A 15,948-nucleotide genomic window follows, 5' to 3' on the forward strand; every position below is an offset into this window, starting at 1 on the left:
GGCACACCCGCTGCTGCCGCCGCTGCTGCAGGCAGGCTGAGCGGCGGGAGGACATCAAGGAGGTGCTGCAGCACTGGGGGTATGGTCGCACGCTGGACATGAGCCCCTTTGAGGCGGAGGGGCACTACTTTGAGGGGTGAGGGCGGTGTGTGTGTGTGTGTGTGTGTGGGGCATGGACTGCTGGCGGGGCCTGCCAGGCTGCCTTTTAGGAGGATGCTGCTTTGAGGGGCGAGGGGGCTGGTGGGGCGGTGTGTGGTGATCGGTGTGTGTAGGTCGGGTGTGTGGTGGATGAGAGCGCGTGTGTGGAGCAGTGTGGCGTCGGCCGCGTGGCGTCCCTCCTCCCTTGCGCCGCTCCTCCCGCCCGGCCACCCCCACCCCATCCCATCCCATCACATCCCACCCCATCACATCACATCACATCACATCACATCACATCACATCACATCACATCACATCACATCACATCACATCACATCACATCACATCACATCACATCACATCACATCACATCACATCACATCACATCACATCACATCACATCACATCACGTCACATCACATCACATCACATCACACCCCACCCCACCCGCCCGCCGCAGCACGGGCGTGCTGGTGATCGACCGCATCAACGGCGTGGCATACGTGGCCCTGAGCGAGCGGGCGGACCGCGGGCTGGCGGAGCGCTGGGTGGCGCAGCTGGGCTACAACGACCTGGTGACCTTCACCAGCTCGGATGCGGGCGGCGGCACGGTGTACCACACCAACGTCATGATGGCCATTGGAACGGGTGGGCCTGCGGCGGGCCGGGTGGGGTGGTGGGGTGGACGCGTTTCCTCTGGCAGGCAGGGTGGGGTGAAAAACGAACCTAGGTGGAGGGCGTCCAGCACGGGGTGTGTGGTTGGGCGGCACGGGCTTTGTGGGCAGGTGGGCAGCGGCGCACGGGCATGGGGGCGTGCTGCTGTTGATGTGGTGTGATATGGGGTGTGGCTGCCGCTGCCTTGGCGCCGCAGACGTGGCGGTGGTGTGCCTGGAGTCGGTGGAGGATGAGGGTGAGCGGCGCAACCTGCAGCAGAAGCTGGGCCAGACGCACACCATCGTGGACATCACCCGCCAGCAGGTGCGGCGGGCGGCGGGCGGGCGGGCCGGCCGTGTGGGGTGTGGCTGGCTGGCTGGCTGTGTAAAATCGCTGGCTGGCTGTGTGAGAGTGTGTGGAGTGTGGCTGATGGGGGGGCAGGTAGTGCGGCCATGTAGTGACACGCCCCGGCTGCCACCCCTGCCGGCGCCAGATGGCAGCGCTGTGCGGCAATGTGCTGGAGCTGGAGGATGGGCGCGGGCTGCCGGTGCTGGCCATGAGCACGCAGGCTTACAACGCCTTCACGGAGGACCAGAAGCGCGTGCTGCGGTGAGCGTGGGCGCGTGCGGAGATGTGCGGGTGCACGTGTGCGGTGGCGGCGGCGGGATGTGTATGCGTTGAGGCTGCTTGCGTACCTGAGCATGGGTTGAGTGAGCCTGTTCTTACCTGCCCGCCTGCCACGCGTGCCCCGCATATGCCCGCAGGCGGCACGTGGCGGCGCTGCACCACGCCCCCATCGACACACTGGAGCACATTGGTGGCGGCGGCGTGCGGTGCACGCTGGCGGAGATCTTCTGAGGCCTTTGGGCAAATGTGTGGCAGCTCGGCAGGCAGCAGCGCTGCCGCTACATGTGTCGGGAGGCGGCGGCGGCGTGCGGTGGGTGGCCTGAGGCCGCGGCAGCCAGCTGCCACCAGCAGCCCTGCTCTTTATTCGCCTTTTATTCAGCACTGAATTCCACCAACGGTAATGGCCTACTGTTCAGGCAGACAGAGAGTCTGAGTATAATTTTCCGTTGAGAGCGGCGGCACAGCTCACCGCCAGCGGGCGGCGCTGGACATGCCCTGAATGGCGCAAACCTGACGCCTCCGACAATCGGGCGCGACATAATGTCCAGCGGCCTGAGCACCTGCGTGGCTGCTAGGGCTCACCGGCTGCTTGTGTGGACTGTGGGCCAGACTGATCGCTGCTCGTTTCGCGGGCAGGCGTTGTGGCAGCGGCCCTCACAGCGGCTTTTGAATAGGGGCCTGGCCAGCCGAGGCGTGAGGGGCCCCGATCGCACGCAGGTGCGGGGCCTTTCAATCCAGGCTGCAGGAGGGTTTACTGGCTGCCGCGCTCGGATTTGTGGGGCCTGCCGGATGCCCTGGTACGGCGGGCATGCCGCTGCTGCTGCGCCGCCGTCGCCGGCTGCCCTTCCCGACGCTCCGAGCTTCCCGCCGCCGCTGCTCTGCTCCCTGCAGGCCAGGCAGCTGTCGGCCGCAGCCCTGCCCGCAGCAGAAACCATGGACCCTGCAGTGGAGAATGTGGTGGAGCGCATTCACAGCTCCACAGCTCGCATCGTCCTCTACTTGGGCGGCGGCGCCTCGCAGGTTGGTTGCCTGCCCCGCCTGCCTGCTGCATCAGGTGTCCAGACAGCAGCATCTGGTGCCTGGCCTGGCCCGCCTGCCTGGCTGAATGCTGCTGCTGGCCTGAGCCAAAATTTGCGGGGGCCAGAGCAGCAGCTGGTGCGGAGCCAGTCTATCGTCCTGCCTGATGTTCCCGAACGCCAAACCCCCGCCCTGCACCGCCCCTGGGCTGCTGCAGGCCGTGGGGTGGCTGCTGTCTGTGCCGGGTGCGTCCCGCACGGTACTGGACATGCGCATCCCCTACAGCCGCGCCAGCCTGACGGATGTGCTTGGCGCGCCGCCGCAGGTCTACGCCTGCCCAGGCAAGCCCGACCACGCCTACAGCGCATGCTGCAGTGCATGCTGCTGTGCAGTTGCTCATGGCAGGAGCAGCACAGCGTGCTGCCGTGGTGCTGCCATACGGCCCTTGGACCCCACCACCTTCATGCAGCGGCCTGCACCTTGCCGTGTGTCGGCATGTTCTGCCGCTTCATGCGCCCCCAGCCCAGCGGGGATTGGTGCCTGCTGGAGGCGTGCCGATGCGGTGCCGCCACGCCCTGCCCGCCGCCCTCCCCGCAGAGACGGCACAGGCCATGGCGCGGGCCGCCTACCGCCAGGCCGCCAAGCTGTCGTCTTTCGGCACCGACATCGTCGGCGTCGGCTGCACCTGCGCGCTGGCCACAGACCGCGAGAAGCGGGGGGAGCACAAGGCTTACATCACCACCTACAACGGCAGCCAGGAGCGCAGGTGGGCAGGGTGTTCTGGCGGCGCGGGCGCTGCTGGCCACGGCGGGCATGGTGCTCTGGGCAGGCGGCTGCCGCCGCGGGAGGGCCGCAGCGGCGGCTTGAGGCAAGGTGTTGGCACCCCAGTGCTGGTGACTGGCTCCTGCTTGAGAGGCCCGCTTGCGCGCCCTGCGCACACACACACGTGCACGCCGCCCTCTCCCTAACGTGGTCCCTGCCTGCCCGCCCGCAGCTTCTCGCTGCTTCTGGCCAAGAACGCGCGCAGCCGGCTGGGGGAGGACACGCTTGTGAGCAGGCTGCTGGTCAAGGCGGTGGCCGAGTCGATGGGCCTCAGCGCGCAGGTCGGGCCGGCCGGCAGGGTGGGCGTGTGGTGCATGTGTGGCGGCCCGGATGGGATGGGAACGGGCAGCGTGTACGGGCTGTGCATGTGTGGTGTGTGTGGGGGGAGGCGGATGGGGTGGGGACCAGGTCAGCGTGTATATACACACACGATATGTGTGTATACGCACACACCATGTTTGTGTATGTGTTGTACATGCGCGCATGGGGTCTTTCATCCAGCCCCGCAGCCAGAGCTGTCCGCTTGGCAGCTGCCAACAACCTACACCCAAGCTGCCCGAGCTGTCACCTGTGCTGCAGACTCTGGAGCTGGGGCTGATTGAGGAGGGCGCGGCCACCGACAAGTTCCAGGTGTGTGTGTGGGAGGCGCTGGGGGTGCATCACCCCTGGAGTCACCCCTGCGTCAATCTTCTTCTTCTGCTGCTGCTGCTGCTGCTTGCTTGCTTCGTCGTCGTCCGCTGCTGCTGCTGCTGCTGCTGCTTGCGTGCCTACTTCTCGCAATCGGTCAGGCTCCACCTGCTGCGTCTGCGTGCGCTGCGTGCCGGGCACCACCCGCGCACGGCTGCGCGCTTGACGGTTGTTGCGCTGCGTGCGCTGCGTGCGCTGTGCCCTGCTGGGGCAGGTGGACAGCCGGGCGCTGGATGTGGATGCCATCCTCAAGGACATGCTGAATGGGCGGGTGGACACGGTGGAGTTCACGGGTGGGTGGGTGGAGGTTATACTGGACAGGAGAGCGTGTGTGTGGTGGCCTGCGTGTGGGTGTGGCGACCTGCCTGTGTGGGTGTGCATGGGTAGCAGCCCATGCGTGTGTTTGCATTTGGCTGGTGGGAGTGGGGGGAGGGACCGTTTTTACTTCCCCCATGCGTGGGGGCTGCGCCTGTGGACCCACACCCCGCGCCCCCCTGGCGCGCCTGCAGGCGGCAATGTGTATGTGGATGCGCCGCGCCCGCGCCGCGTCTACCTGCCCGGATCCTTCAACCCGCTGCATGACGGCCACAAGGAGATGCTGCAGGCGAGGCGGGGCAGGGGGCAGGCCTGGCAGCAGGCCAAGGGGGCAGGCTGGGCCGCGCAGGGCCTACCAGAACAGCGCCGCCGCGCCGCCAGCCAAGCCACCTGTTGCTTCCTCTCAAACCTGTCGGGAGTTAAGAGGGAGGAAGAGAGGCATGGAGAGCGACTCCCTCGGGCTGCGCCGCCCCCTGCCGCAGGCTGCCGCCAGGCTGCGCCCCGACATGGAGCCCTGCTTTGAGCTGTCCATCGGCAACGCGGACAAGGGCCTGCTGCCGCTGGAGGAGATCAAGCGCCGCGTCAGCCAGTTCACCTCCTCGGGACTGCCGCTGGTGGTGACGCAGGCAGGGCTGGCCGCTGCTGCGCATGCTTCATCCCGTGCATGCAACACGTGGCCTGCCCGCCCGCGCGTGCCCCGCGCCGCCTCCTCCTCCTCCTCTTCCCCCCACCACCGTCACGTCCTCCCTGCCTGCCTGCCTGCCCGCCCCGCCTGCCTGCCGCAGGCGCCGCTGTTCACCCAGAAGGCCGACCTGTTCCACGACTCTGTGTTTGTGGTGGGGTACGACACCGCGGTACGCCTGGTGAAGCCAGACTACTACGGCTCAGACCAGGCCATGCTGCTGCAGGTGGGGTGATGTGCAGGTGGCCGTGGCGGCTGGTGGCTGGCGGCTGGGGAGGAGGGGCATGGGGAAGACGGGGTGGCGTGGATGGGGCATGTGGATGGGGCATGTGGATGGGGCATGTGGATGGGGAACTGCAAGCGAGCTTGCCGCCGGCTGGCCTGCTAGCATGATGCTCACAGACATGCCACCGTGCCTCCCCGGCCGCTCTTCCCCGCCGCAGTTTGCCAAGCTGCGGCACCAGGGGTGCAGCTTCCTGGTGGCGGGGCGGTGCGACGAGGAGGGGCGCTTCCGCACGCTGGCAGACCTGGAGATGCCAGACATGCTGCCGCGGGGGGTGAGCGGGGGGCAGCCACGGGCTGGCTCGCCTGGCTGGTTCGCCCGGCTGCACTGCTGTGCCATGTCACCTCCCGCCGCCCTGCCCTGCCATGCCCCTGCCTGGTTGCACGACCGCTGTCTGGTTTGGGTGCCTGCTGCAGGGTCTGTTTGATGAGATCCCCGCCGCCGACTTCCGAGCGGATGTCTCCTCCACCGAGCTGCGCAACCTGGGCTTGTGATGCGGCAGCAGCCGTCGCCTGCACGGCTTGCTGGCGGCAGGCTGCGGGGCTGGCAGCTGGGCAGAGAGCCGCCGCCTCGGCGTGGAGCCAGCCTTGGTTGAACTGCTGGGGAGACGCATTGCAGAAGCAAAGTGAACGAATGATTTGGTTGAACACAAACAAACGTTTGGTGGAGTGCCCTGTGAGTTGACAGGGTGGTGATGCGGCGGGGGCAGCGTGGACTGTGGCGGGTGGCTGTGGCGAGGCTGGCTGGGTGAGGAGAGCGGCGCCCGGCAGGTGCTGTACGTGCCCAGGTGCCGGGCAGCCCAGCATGTGGCGGCAGCAGCTTTCAGGAAGGCCGCTTTGCGGAACCGCTTTGCGGCCGTCCACCGCGGGCCGCCGGAGCCGCCAACTGCCCCCTCCAGCAACTGCACTCGATCCATTAAATAGGGCACACCGTCGTGATGTAGCAGGGAATCGGGCATTCAGCCACTGCCTGGGCTGCAGACTTCTCGGAGAAGCCCCTCGAGCCTCGGCGGGGGAATGCCCGCCTGCCAACCCCTGGGCTGCACTGCAGGCCTTGCGCCCTGACTCCTAGGCAACACATGAACAAATGGGGAGGTCAGAGCGTGATTGCGGGGGTGCTCCGGGGCAAGATTTGCACGAATCACATAAAAATCTTGCCTTTTTCATGCTGCGTGCTGCGCAAGCGCAGGCATGGGGGCTTTCGCCCACCCCCCGGGGACCCCCTCACCACGTTTTAGCGTTCCTAAACCAACCAGTACACCCTCCAACGGCTGGCCAAGCAGGCCCAGCAACGCACAGACAAGTGACGGTGTATTCGACGAGAGACGCACTATTCCGGCAGCAGGACGAAGCAGAGAGCCTGCTGCTGTTGAGCAGCATGCAGCCTCGGGCTGCGGGCCCCGCGGGGGAGGCTTCTGAGGTGAGCCCGCCGGTGATGTCTGGCGCCCCGGGCGCCCACGGCTGCACCCACCCGTCTGCGCCCCCCCTGGCCTCTCCCTGACCCTCTCCGGAAGCGTTGTGGCACGCAGGCGCCCAGGGCGGCAGCAGCGCAGCCGCTTGGTCCCTGTTGGCCGAGCCCGGACGGGGGTTTGGCGGGCCTGTGCCCTTCCGCCCCCAGCGAACCCGGCTCGGAGCAGCAGCGGGCATGCGGAGCCGCGCCGCCCGCGACTTTTGCGGGTGGGGCGGCGGTCATGCCACCCCCGCCGGCCAGGCCTTGCGGCGCACCGCCGCCTGCGCCCGCCCACGTGGCCTCCGCCAGCCTCGCCACCAGCAGCCAGCGGGACACGCTGACCACCCCCCCCGGCAGGCTGCTCACCTCTGAGGCCGGCACAGAAGAGAAACCTGATGAGTACCTAGTGCGCCTGTTGCGCAAAGGGGCGCCGCCGCCCGCCGCGCCCGCGCAGCCACGGCCGCCGCTGCCGCAGCAGGGCGCGCTTCCCGTGGCGCTCTACCAGCACCAGCACCAGCAGCAGGCGGCGCCAGCGGCCCACCAGCAGCAGGCAGCGGCGGCAGGGCAGGAGGGCTCGGGCTTCCGCGCCCCCGTCCCCGTGCGCCGCGCGCCTCAGGCCGGCGGCGCGCCGGCAGCCGCCCCCGCAGCACCCGCGTCGCTGCCATCCCCAGCACGCATGCTGCCGCGGCACGCCAGCGCGCCCTCTCCTTCCGGCGCCGCAGTGCCCTGCCCGCCCTGCGCAGCACCCAGCGGCGCCGCAGCCGCCGCCGCAGCTGACCAGTCGGCGGCGGCCTCGCACGGCGCAGCAGCCACGGCCGCGGCAGAGGGCATGGGCAGCGCGGCGCCACCAGGCGCGCGCAGCGGCCCCGCCGGTGGCGCCGGCAGCGGCGCCGGCAGCGGTAGCGGCGCCGCCGCCGCGGCGGCGGCGGCCACGCTGCAGGCCAGCGGCGATGGGCTGTCTGGCAGCTTTGCCGCCACGCGGGTGCGGCTGGGCGACGAGATGGCCTTCAGCGTGCGCAACACCATGATACGGTGAGGGGCTGCGGCAGCAGGGGGCCGGCGCGGGCTGGCGGGGGCGTGGCGCTGCGCTGCGCGCCCCTGCCGTTTTATTGCTGCTCTCGCGCGCGCTCGTTTGATGGTGTTGGTTGCTGGTACGCGGATCACTCGAGACGGCAGGCAAGGCGTGCCTCGCTTGCTGGCCTGTCGCCGCGGCAGCCGTCGCGCGCGGCGCGTGCTGACGCCTGTACCGCCTCGCCGTCCCGCCGTGCTGCAGGCAGCAGGTGCTGTTCCTGGAGCAGCTGTACGACCTGCACCGCGCCATCGCCATCCAGAAGCTGCTCATGCAGAACTGCCCAGAGGTCCAGCAGGTGGGCAGCAGCCGCGGCCCGGAGGGGCTGCCAGCTCAGCTCGGCGGCGCCAGCTCAGCGGAGCGGGGGCTGCACGCGGCACGGGGTGCAGGGTTTACGGGGTGCGCAGCGAGCGGAATCCCCGCCCGTCATCCTCCCAGCCTGCCCAGCGCAGGCAGGAGGGGCTGCTGACGCGGCAGGGCTGTGCAGCATGCCGCCATGCCTGTGCTTTTGTGTGCACAGAAGCAGGAAAGGGTGAAAGGGTGCTGGTGCTGACCAGGCGCCGCCGGATGCTGCCCCCTCCCTCTCCCACCGCCGCAGGTCATGGGCGAGGCACGGCGCCTGATGAGCAGCGTGGGCAGCCAGCACGGCAGCGGCAGCGGCCGCGGCTCCAAGCGCGGCCAGCGCACCACGCCCAACGGCGGCGCCACCGTGCCTGGCTCCGGCTCGGGCGACCCCTCCAGCTTCCGCCCGGATTCCCAGTTTGCGGCGGTACCGCAGCTGCCCGGGGAGGCCGCCCAGACGGCTGGCGTCAGCGGCGACGACGACGACGGCGGCTCGGGCGACGCCAACGCCAGCGGCAGCGGCCAGAACGGCAGCGGCGGCGGCTCCACCAGCCCGCAGCAGGTGGGGCGCGGCGTGCCGCCCCCCGCGCCTCTCCCCTACATGTACCTCGCTCACACGGCGGTGGCCACGCCCTCTGGCGCCTCTGTGGCGCCCAACGCCACCTGGCAGTGGGGCGTGGCGGCCCCCCCCGGGCCGCCCGCGCAGCAGGAGCAGCAGCAGGCGGCGCCGCCTGCGGCGCGCGGCCTGCCGCCCGTCCCGCAGGGCCCGCCGCAGATGGCTCCCTGGGTGGGCCAGGACGCAGGCCTGGCGGCCGTGGGCTTCGCCCACCACCAGCCCTCGCACGCGGCCGGCGCCGACAAGGCGGCCGCGGCTCCTACCGCCAAGCCCGCCGTGGCCGCGCCGCCGGCCGGCGTGCCGGCGCCGCCGCCGCCGGCGGACGCGCAGCCCGTGCCTCCGCCGCCGTTTGGCCCCGGCCCGCCTGGCGCGCCTCCCATGATGATGATGCCTCCAGGCATGCCCGCCGCCGCCAGCAACGACCCCATGTCTTGGTGGTACCAGAATTACTATGGCGCCGCTCAGGCAGCCGCCAGCTTCCAGCACGCCCAGGCGGCCGCGCACGCGCAGCAGGTGGGGCGGGGCGGCGGGCAGGGCATGCGCACGCTTGCTGCGGAGCCGCGCGGCGGCGTGCTTCTTGCGGGGCTGGGTGGTGTGCTGGTGTGTGGGTGTGCATGGGGGGCCGCATGCTTTGCTCCAGCTGGAGAGGCAGGATGAGGGAGAAGCAGCGCTGGCAGGCTGTGTTGGAGCTGCCGGGGCTGCCGAGCGCCCTCTGCTGCTGCGCCTGCTGCTGCGCCTGGTGCGCCTGACCTGGCTGGCCTCCTGCACGGCCGCCTCTGCAGATGGGCGGAATGTCTCTGGCGACGGCGCAGGCGGCTGCTGCGGCGGCCGCGGCCCTCATGCCGCCGCCGCCGCCCCACGCCTCTGCCGGCGGCGGCTGCTCCACGCACCCGCACACCGCGGGCGGCGGCACGGGCGCGCCCACCGCGACCGCCACCAAGTGGTGGCAGGACCCGCAGCTCACCTTTGGCCCAGCAGTGGACACAGAGATGCTGGCCCGCCGCGCGGCGGGGGCGGGGACCGCCACCCTGGCCAGCAGCCGCGAGGGCGCAGAGGTGCAGTCGGCGCCGGGCGGCAAGCGCGGCGGCGGCGGCGGCGCCGCGGGGCCCGGCTCAGCGGGCGCCCCGCGCCGCGCCTCCCAGCTGTACAGCGAGGGCCGCATGCACCTGAAGCGCAAGGCGGCGGCGGTGGTGGATGCCGATGAGGCCAGCAGCGGCACCACGGGCCACGCGCTGGGCAGCCACAGCCACGAGGTGGATGCCGGGGTGGTCAGCGCGGCCAGCCCCCGCGGCGCGTACAAGGTGCGCCGGGCTGGGCAAGCAATGGGCGCGGCTGCCGGGCAGACGCTGGGCAGGATGTGGCGCATAGGGTGCAGCGGGGCTGGCTTGCCGCTGTGTGCCCTGCAGGGCTGCGTGCTGCAGGGATGTGTTCTGCAACCGCGCCTGGGCCAGCACCCCCTCGCCGCCGCCGACCCGCGCCGCCGACCGCCGCCCCCCCCCCCGTCCCCTGTGCTGCAGCGCCAGGAGACGCAGCGTGCGCGCAGCGCACGCATGGCGCCTGCCGCGCTTGACGAGAACGCCGCGGCCCTGCTGCTGGCCATCGGCGGCAAGAAGCCGTGAGCCCCGTCCGCGCCCACGCCGCCGCCACCACCCCTTGCGCCTCTCTCCCTCCCTCTGTCTCTCTCCCTGTCTCTACCCAGGCAGGCCCGGCACGCTGCCGGGCCCAGCGCCTCCCCAAACAACAACGAGCCCCCGCGGCGCCGGCTGCTCTCAGCATGCACATATCGGCAGCCGCCCGCGGCCAACGCAACACACGACATGCTCGGCCGCCCCCCTCGCGCCCCCCGCTTCATACTCCTGCTGCGCGCGGGGGCGGCCGCCGGCACCCAAACGGTGCCCGCCAGCCCAGCCACAGCAACCAACCAACGAATGAGGGTCCAATATCTTGAGCTCAGGATAAAGAACTGCATGGGCACGCTCCCTTTTGTTCCATACACCCCACCCCACACCCCTGCTCTTCCTTTCCTATTTTGAGCTGATGCATTCATGCCGCTGGCCACATGCCTCTGTGCCAGCTTGCTGATATACACACACAACAGCACCCCCCTGCATGCACATGAAACCATGCACTCTGCCCGCAACACGCGGGCACCCTGCCCCTTCCCTCCGTCGCAATTTTAATCCCTGTGTTTTTTTACGCGCCCTCCCGCCTTCGGTGCCTGCGGGAGCCTGCTGCCCAGTCCCTTGCTTTTGTCAGCACGACCGCCTGCCCGAGCGCGCCCACCCCACCCGCCGCACATTGCCGGTGCTCGGTGGCATGCCCTCGGCGCTCATCCTGCGCCCGCCGGCGCAGCCTGCGTGTCTCTGCCTATGTAGCGCATTCATTCATCCCCCACCATGCATGTCCCCTCCCATTGATCCACCCCAGAGTGGCGCCGCGCCACCCCTACTTTCTTTCTCATGCCCACCGCCGTACCTCGCCCCGCCCCTCCTCCTGGGTCCCGGCTCGAGCGGGGGTGGTCACATCTGTATTTGGCGGGGCCCACTTGTGGCGTCGCCGCCCCTTGAAGGCCCGCCTGCCCCCTTCATCTCCGCTGGGGCGCGCAGCGTCTCGCTGCTTCCTCCCGCTGCGCCCCCTCCCGTCTTTTTGCCAGTGCACGCCTGTCGCCCCCCCCGATAACCCCGGTTGCGCAGAACAACCCACGTCCAATCCAAACGAATGGCCCTCTCAACACGCAGCAATCCGTATCCCTTCCCCTCGTCTGCGCACGCCCTTGTGAGCAAGCGGTTGTTCCAGCCCCCAGCACCCTATACGCTATCAGCACCCTATGCCCACCTTGTCGGTGCTGGCCGGCCACGTCATCATCCTTCTCTCTCTCTCCCCCCTTCTCTGCCCCCCTTTTCCGCCAGGCCCCTGCGCTGAGCGACTCGGCGCATGGGCCTGGCGCCCCCCCTGACAGTGCAGCACATACGTGTCCTCTCTACTGCTGTAACCGCAAACACAGCAAACCAGGACCGCCAGGGGATGCTTGCGGGTTGCTCTGACAGTCTCCACCAGCCAGGGTGGGTGGTAGGGCAAGTTACCGTTGGAAGTCGACAAGTGCAAACAATCAGCAAAAAATCAGGTGCAGTCAGGAGGAGGTACTCAGCGAAAGCGTGGGGAGAGCGAGGGAAGGTAGCAACAAAGCGAGCAACAAAGCGAGAGGGTGCTACACAAACAGGCTTGCAGCAAAGCAGCAACCATAAAGAACGGGGAGGGAGGGCATGTGGAGCAATCGTGAGCGCAATTCCAGGGTATCATGCTGCCTAAAGGGGCACCAAACGGTGCCCACTACTAGAACTAGAATGGGAGCTCCCGGCCAAACACGGCGCGAGCGACCTTAAGCGCTTGTTGCTCTGCAAGGCAGGTGCGGCAGGGGGCGGCAGGGACCGCATGTCGGCGGCTGCAGCAGCACGCCAGGAGCAGCGAAGACACGCCAGACATGCAGACAGGAAAAGCCGCCGGCATCAAGCACTGCCACCTTCCAAACGCAGGCGGTACGGTCGCAGGCACGGACACACATGCATGCATCATGTACATGGCATGCCAAGCCCGCGGGGCTGCGCACCTGTGGATGGCAGCACGCGCTTGGGCGGGACGGGGGCCCCCTCCTCATCCCTCTGCAGCTCAAAGCTGAACACGCAGTGGAAGGTGTTGGTGACGACGCTGCTGCGCCGCTCGGGCTGCGTGACCGACGCCTCCACCTGCAGCTGCGCCATGCCCTGCAACCACAGCATGGCACAGCACAGCTCAGCACCACTCATGCCGCGCCCCAAGGAAGGATCCCTGGCGACCGGCTGCAGCAGGCAGCCCCAAGCCGCCACGCCCATCAGCGCCGCCCGCCGGCGCTGCCAGCCAGCATCCGCAGGCACGTCCAGCACCACCAGCACCTGCTCAGGGTTGTGAGGCGAGACCCAGGTGTGCGTGACCCACGACTTGAGGCGCATCAGGTCCCCGATGTTCACCGGCCGCCGGAAGGTCACCTGCTCCACCTCCACTGCAGGGAGGCAGGGAGGCGCGGGCAGGAGCGGCGGGTGAGGCAAAGCACCGGTGCGGGGCGGGGCGCCAGTCGCGTGCAGGTGGGGTGAAGAGGCGAAGACGGGCAGGTGGCTGAGATCAGGTGAGATCGGAAGCGCAGGGCAGGGTGCTGTGCCCGCCGGGGCTGGAGCCTCCACGCCCCCGGCCAAGCGTGCCAGGTGGCAGGCAACGCACCGGCACGCGGCCTGCAGCCGGCAAAGAGGTAGGTGGTGGAGTGGGCCAGCTCAAAGGCGCGCCTGCGGGGCAGTGGAGGGAGGGAGGGAGGGCAGCGGCCACCTCAGCCAGCGGCGAGATTGCCACACGCAGCAGCTGCACATGCGACTGTACAGTAGCCCTGGCAAGTGTTTAGGGTTCCGCGCTGGAGGCGCTGAGCCGCATCTCGCGCCGCCCGATGGATGCGAGGCCTCCTGCGGCCTGCCTGCCAGGTGGCGCACCGCATGAGAAAGCCGCCAAACACGCGGCCGTGCACGTTGCGCATCTGCGGCTGGCAGGTGAAGGTGTTTTCCAGCGAGGTGTCATCCATCAGGAGCAGGTTGGAGTCTGCATGCAGCAGGCAGGTAGGGAGGCGCCATTCACGGGCAAGGGAAGCAGTGAGGCTGTGCTGCTCAAGCCATGGTGCTCAGAGGCGTGCTCCTCAGGCCCATGCGGAGCATGATAGCCGTGCTGCCCGCCAGCCCCTCGCACCCGCTAGTGCCGGCAGGTCCATCTTGGTCTTTGCCACCGCCAGCAGCTGCTCCGCCCACCGCGCCTCCTCCAGGCTGGCTGCTGCAGGCAGGCAGGCATTTGCCGGGCAGCGAGTCGGGCGCCACGCGATGGCGGTGCGCAGCAGCCCATAGCGCTCAGCAGCCTGCTTGGGCACAGCAGTTTGGGTTCCTGGCAGCTCTGCTTGGGCAGAGCAGTTTTGGCTCAAGGGAGCTGCTGCCACGGCAGCCTCATCAGCGGTTCCTACGCCGGCCCTCGGCTCCATGCCTGGCCCAGTGTGCCTGCTCACCTTGCTGTAGAGATGTGCTGCCCTTGGCTGCTGCCCGCGCCTCCTTGCGCCGCTGGTTGATGACCTCCCGCTCACAAAACTGCTCCCGCTCCTGCACGGCCCTCGGCAGTAGCGGCACCATTTGGACCTCCATCTCGTGCGGCGGCAAACCGACGGCAGCGGGATGGCACGGCACAGCATGCAGCTGGCTGCCAGCACAGGCATTGTGCAAGCTGCTGGCTGCCCACAAATGGCCCGTTGGCAACGCTCTCAAAACAAACAGCAGGCGCCTGGCTGCGGGGGCAGAGAGGGGTGCGGTCCCACACCCACCTGGCGAGTCTTGGGGTGTAGCGGCGAGATGGGGTGCGGCCTGTTGGTCAGCATGTCTCGCGCCACAAACGTGAACAGCGCCGTCAGCTGCAGCTGCCCCGCCTGCAGGCATGGCGGGAGGGAGGTTTGTGTGGCTGGTGCATTGGCGGCTGCTAATCGAAACACCTGAGGGAGCCACATCAGCGCACGGCGGGATGGGGCTGCTGGAACGGTGGGTGGGTGCCCGCAAGTGCTGCCCACCTGCTCCAGCTCCATGCCAATGTCCACGCTGCTGCTGCCAGCCCACACCACGCGCCCGCTCATCTGCAAGGCAGGCAGGCAGGCAGGCGGGACAGGGCTCAGGCCATGCCAGGGCAGCGCCGGGTGCGCTTGCGACGCGCCCCGCCAGCCAGCACACGAGCAGCGTGTGCGGCCTATCCGACGGCCCTCCCCGGGGCTGGCCCCTCACACCTTCATGTCCTCCCGCAGCTCCAGCCTGCTGCTGCGGAGCTCTATGGCCTCCACACCCGCCGTCACCAGCAGCGGCGGGCGCGAGGCCAGGTCAGCGACGTTGCTGCAGAGGCAGGGGAGGTGTGGGTGTGTGGGGATGGGTGGATGGGCGTCAGATGGGGTGGAACACCTGAGCTGCTGGCCACAACAGCAGGGCCGGATGGACACCGGCAGCAGCGCCCGCAAGCCTCGCAGCTGGGAGCGCAGGCATGGCGGCCCAACACAGCCGGATCTGCCAATGCTGTACAGCCGTGGCGCGCCACATGCACGCACCAGTGCTCAAAGGCGATGAGGGCTGAGAGGGAGTCGAGGTCTTCCAAAATCTTCCCTATCCGCACCTCGCCCCACGGTGACCGGTACTGCACACCAGGCACACCGCGAGGGGCACGCGAGGGCGCTTGCTTCAGTGCGGATGGTGGGGGAGGCCAGGGCTTGCCCCGCAAGAAGGCACGCGGCAGTGGGAAGCGCGAAGGGCACGGTGCCAGGCAGCGAGCGATGAACATGCAGGGGCATAAGGAAGAACACAGGCAGAGTCACGTCCTGCAGCGCAGTCCCCAGCGGCAGTGCTGGTGTCGTGTGCTGCTCACATGCTCTCGCAGCAGGTCGTCGCTGCTGAAAGGGTAGGTCACTTGAAGCGGCCGTGGCGGCTTGGGCAGCTGAGAGGCGGGGTCGCGCGGCGGCGCCGCCAGCAGCCTCTCCTCTGTCCAGGGGTACCTGCCAAGAGCAGCGCGGCGGCAAATCAGCGACACTGGGCAGGCTGGACAGGCCACGAGCAAGGAGTTGGGGGCGGCGGCCACGACGGCGGCTGCTCACCGCTCCCGCCAGAGCTTCTTTGTGATGGGCGTGGATGAAGCCAGAATGAAGTTTTGCGTGCCCTGTCCGTCCGGGGGGCTGCCGGCCGAGTCGCCAGAGAAGAGGCGAGGGGCAGAGCGCAGCAGCTGTTGAAGGGCAGCGACCGGGGCCACGTCTGCCGTTGTTCCCAACAGCGATCTTGCAGTGAGGAGAGATCGACGCCACATTCTGGCGCTCAGGCAGGTCGGCGCAGCGAGCTGAGCGCACCAGGGGCCCTATCCGCGCATGATCGGGCAACTATGATTGATGAGAATGTCTGATTTGCAACATTTTGGCTGAGTTCTTCAAGCCTAGCCAGGTCAGCGATGGGTGGAAGGCCCAGGAATACAGGGCAGGCGCGCCTAGGCGCCTGCTTGTCTGCCTTCTGCCCAGCACTCAATCCTGCAACAACTGAAACACCAGCTGGTAAACGCCAAGCTGAGAGCCGCGCCCAGCACCTGACAGACGACTTCGTGGAGCTCATCGCGACGCCCCTGGTGTCTCAAAGCAGGCAACTGACGCGTTGCTACTTTTATCTTCCGCGGCTGGC

At 68.8% G+C, this 15,948-nt stretch overlaps 4 protein-coding genes across 4 annotated transcripts in view; 3 read left to right on the forward strand and 1 right to left on the reverse strand.

The window, feature by feature from the left end:
- The window catches only part of CHLNCDRAFT_145449 (hypothetical protein), a gene marked incomplete at both ends in the record, with an annotated part of 4,587 nt that extends 2,937 nt beyond the window's left edge, over positions 1–1,650 (forward strand). Inside the window, 5 exons of the mRNA XM_005847904.1 lie at positions 32–136; positions 599–786; positions 1,010–1,116; positions 1,286–1,401; positions 1,557–1,650. Of these exons, the coding sequence (XP_005847966.1) occupies positions 32–136; positions 599–786; positions 1,010–1,116; positions 1,286–1,401; positions 1,557–1,650 (610 nt within the window). The remainder of the gene's footprint in view (positions 1–31; positions 137–598; positions 787–1,009; positions 1,117–1,285; positions 1,402–1,556) is intronic.
- Positions 1,651–1,951: 301 nt separating this feature from the next.
- On the forward strand, positions 1,952–5,886 carry CHLNCDRAFT_31015 (hypothetical protein). Its single transcript, XM_005847905.1, has 9 exons — positions 1,952–2,136; positions 2,311–2,439; positions 2,654–2,777; positions 3,034–3,202; positions 3,431–3,563; positions 4,596–4,877; positions 5,046–5,168; positions 5,386–5,499; positions 5,642–5,886. Exons 1-9 carry the CDS (start codon positions 1,960–1,962, stop codon positions 5,717–5,719), a joined length of 1,329 nt encoding a protein of 442 aa, XP_005847967.1. The 5' UTR covers positions 1,952–1,959; the 3' UTR covers positions 5,720–5,886.
- Positions 5,887–6,461: 575 nt separating this feature from the next.
- On the forward strand, positions 6,462–10,320 carry CHLNCDRAFT_57767 (hypothetical protein; the record flags this gene model as incomplete). The annotated part of the gene is made up of 6 exons (XM_005847906.1): positions 6,462–6,644; positions 6,754–7,706; positions 7,948–8,041; positions 8,342–9,214; positions 9,484–10,002; positions 10,219–10,320. Exons 1-6 carry the CDS (start codon positions 6,603–6,605, stop codon positions 10,318–10,320), a joined length of 2,583 nt encoding a protein of 860 aa, XP_005847968.1. The 5' UTR covers positions 6,462–6,602.
- A 1,720-nt stretch (positions 10,321–12,040) lies between these two features.
- On the reverse strand, positions 12,041–15,882 carry CHLNCDRAFT_145453 (hypothetical protein; the record flags this gene model as incomplete). Its single annotated transcript, XM_005848065.1, has 13 exons — positions 12,041–12,096; positions 12,309–12,462; positions 12,613–12,737; positions 12,953–13,014; positions 13,213–13,318; positions 13,463–13,543; positions 13,770–13,860; positions 14,079–14,180; positions 14,319–14,381; positions 14,529–14,631; positions 14,841–14,926; positions 15,155–15,281; positions 15,857–15,882. 13 exons carry the CDS (start codon positions 15,880–15,882, stop codon positions 12,041–12,043), a joined length of 1,182 nt encoding a protein of 393 aa, XP_005848127.1.
- Positions 15,883–15,948: the final 66 nt, after the last annotated feature.

Source organism: Chlorella variabilis, assembly GCF_000147415.1.
Source record: "Chlorella variabilis unplaced genomic scaffold CHLNCscaffold_9, whole genome shotgun sequence".
Taxonomy (NCBI): domain Eukaryota; kingdom Viridiplantae; phylum Chlorophyta; class Trebouxiophyceae; order Chlorellales; family Chlorellaceae; genus Chlorella; species Chlorella variabilis.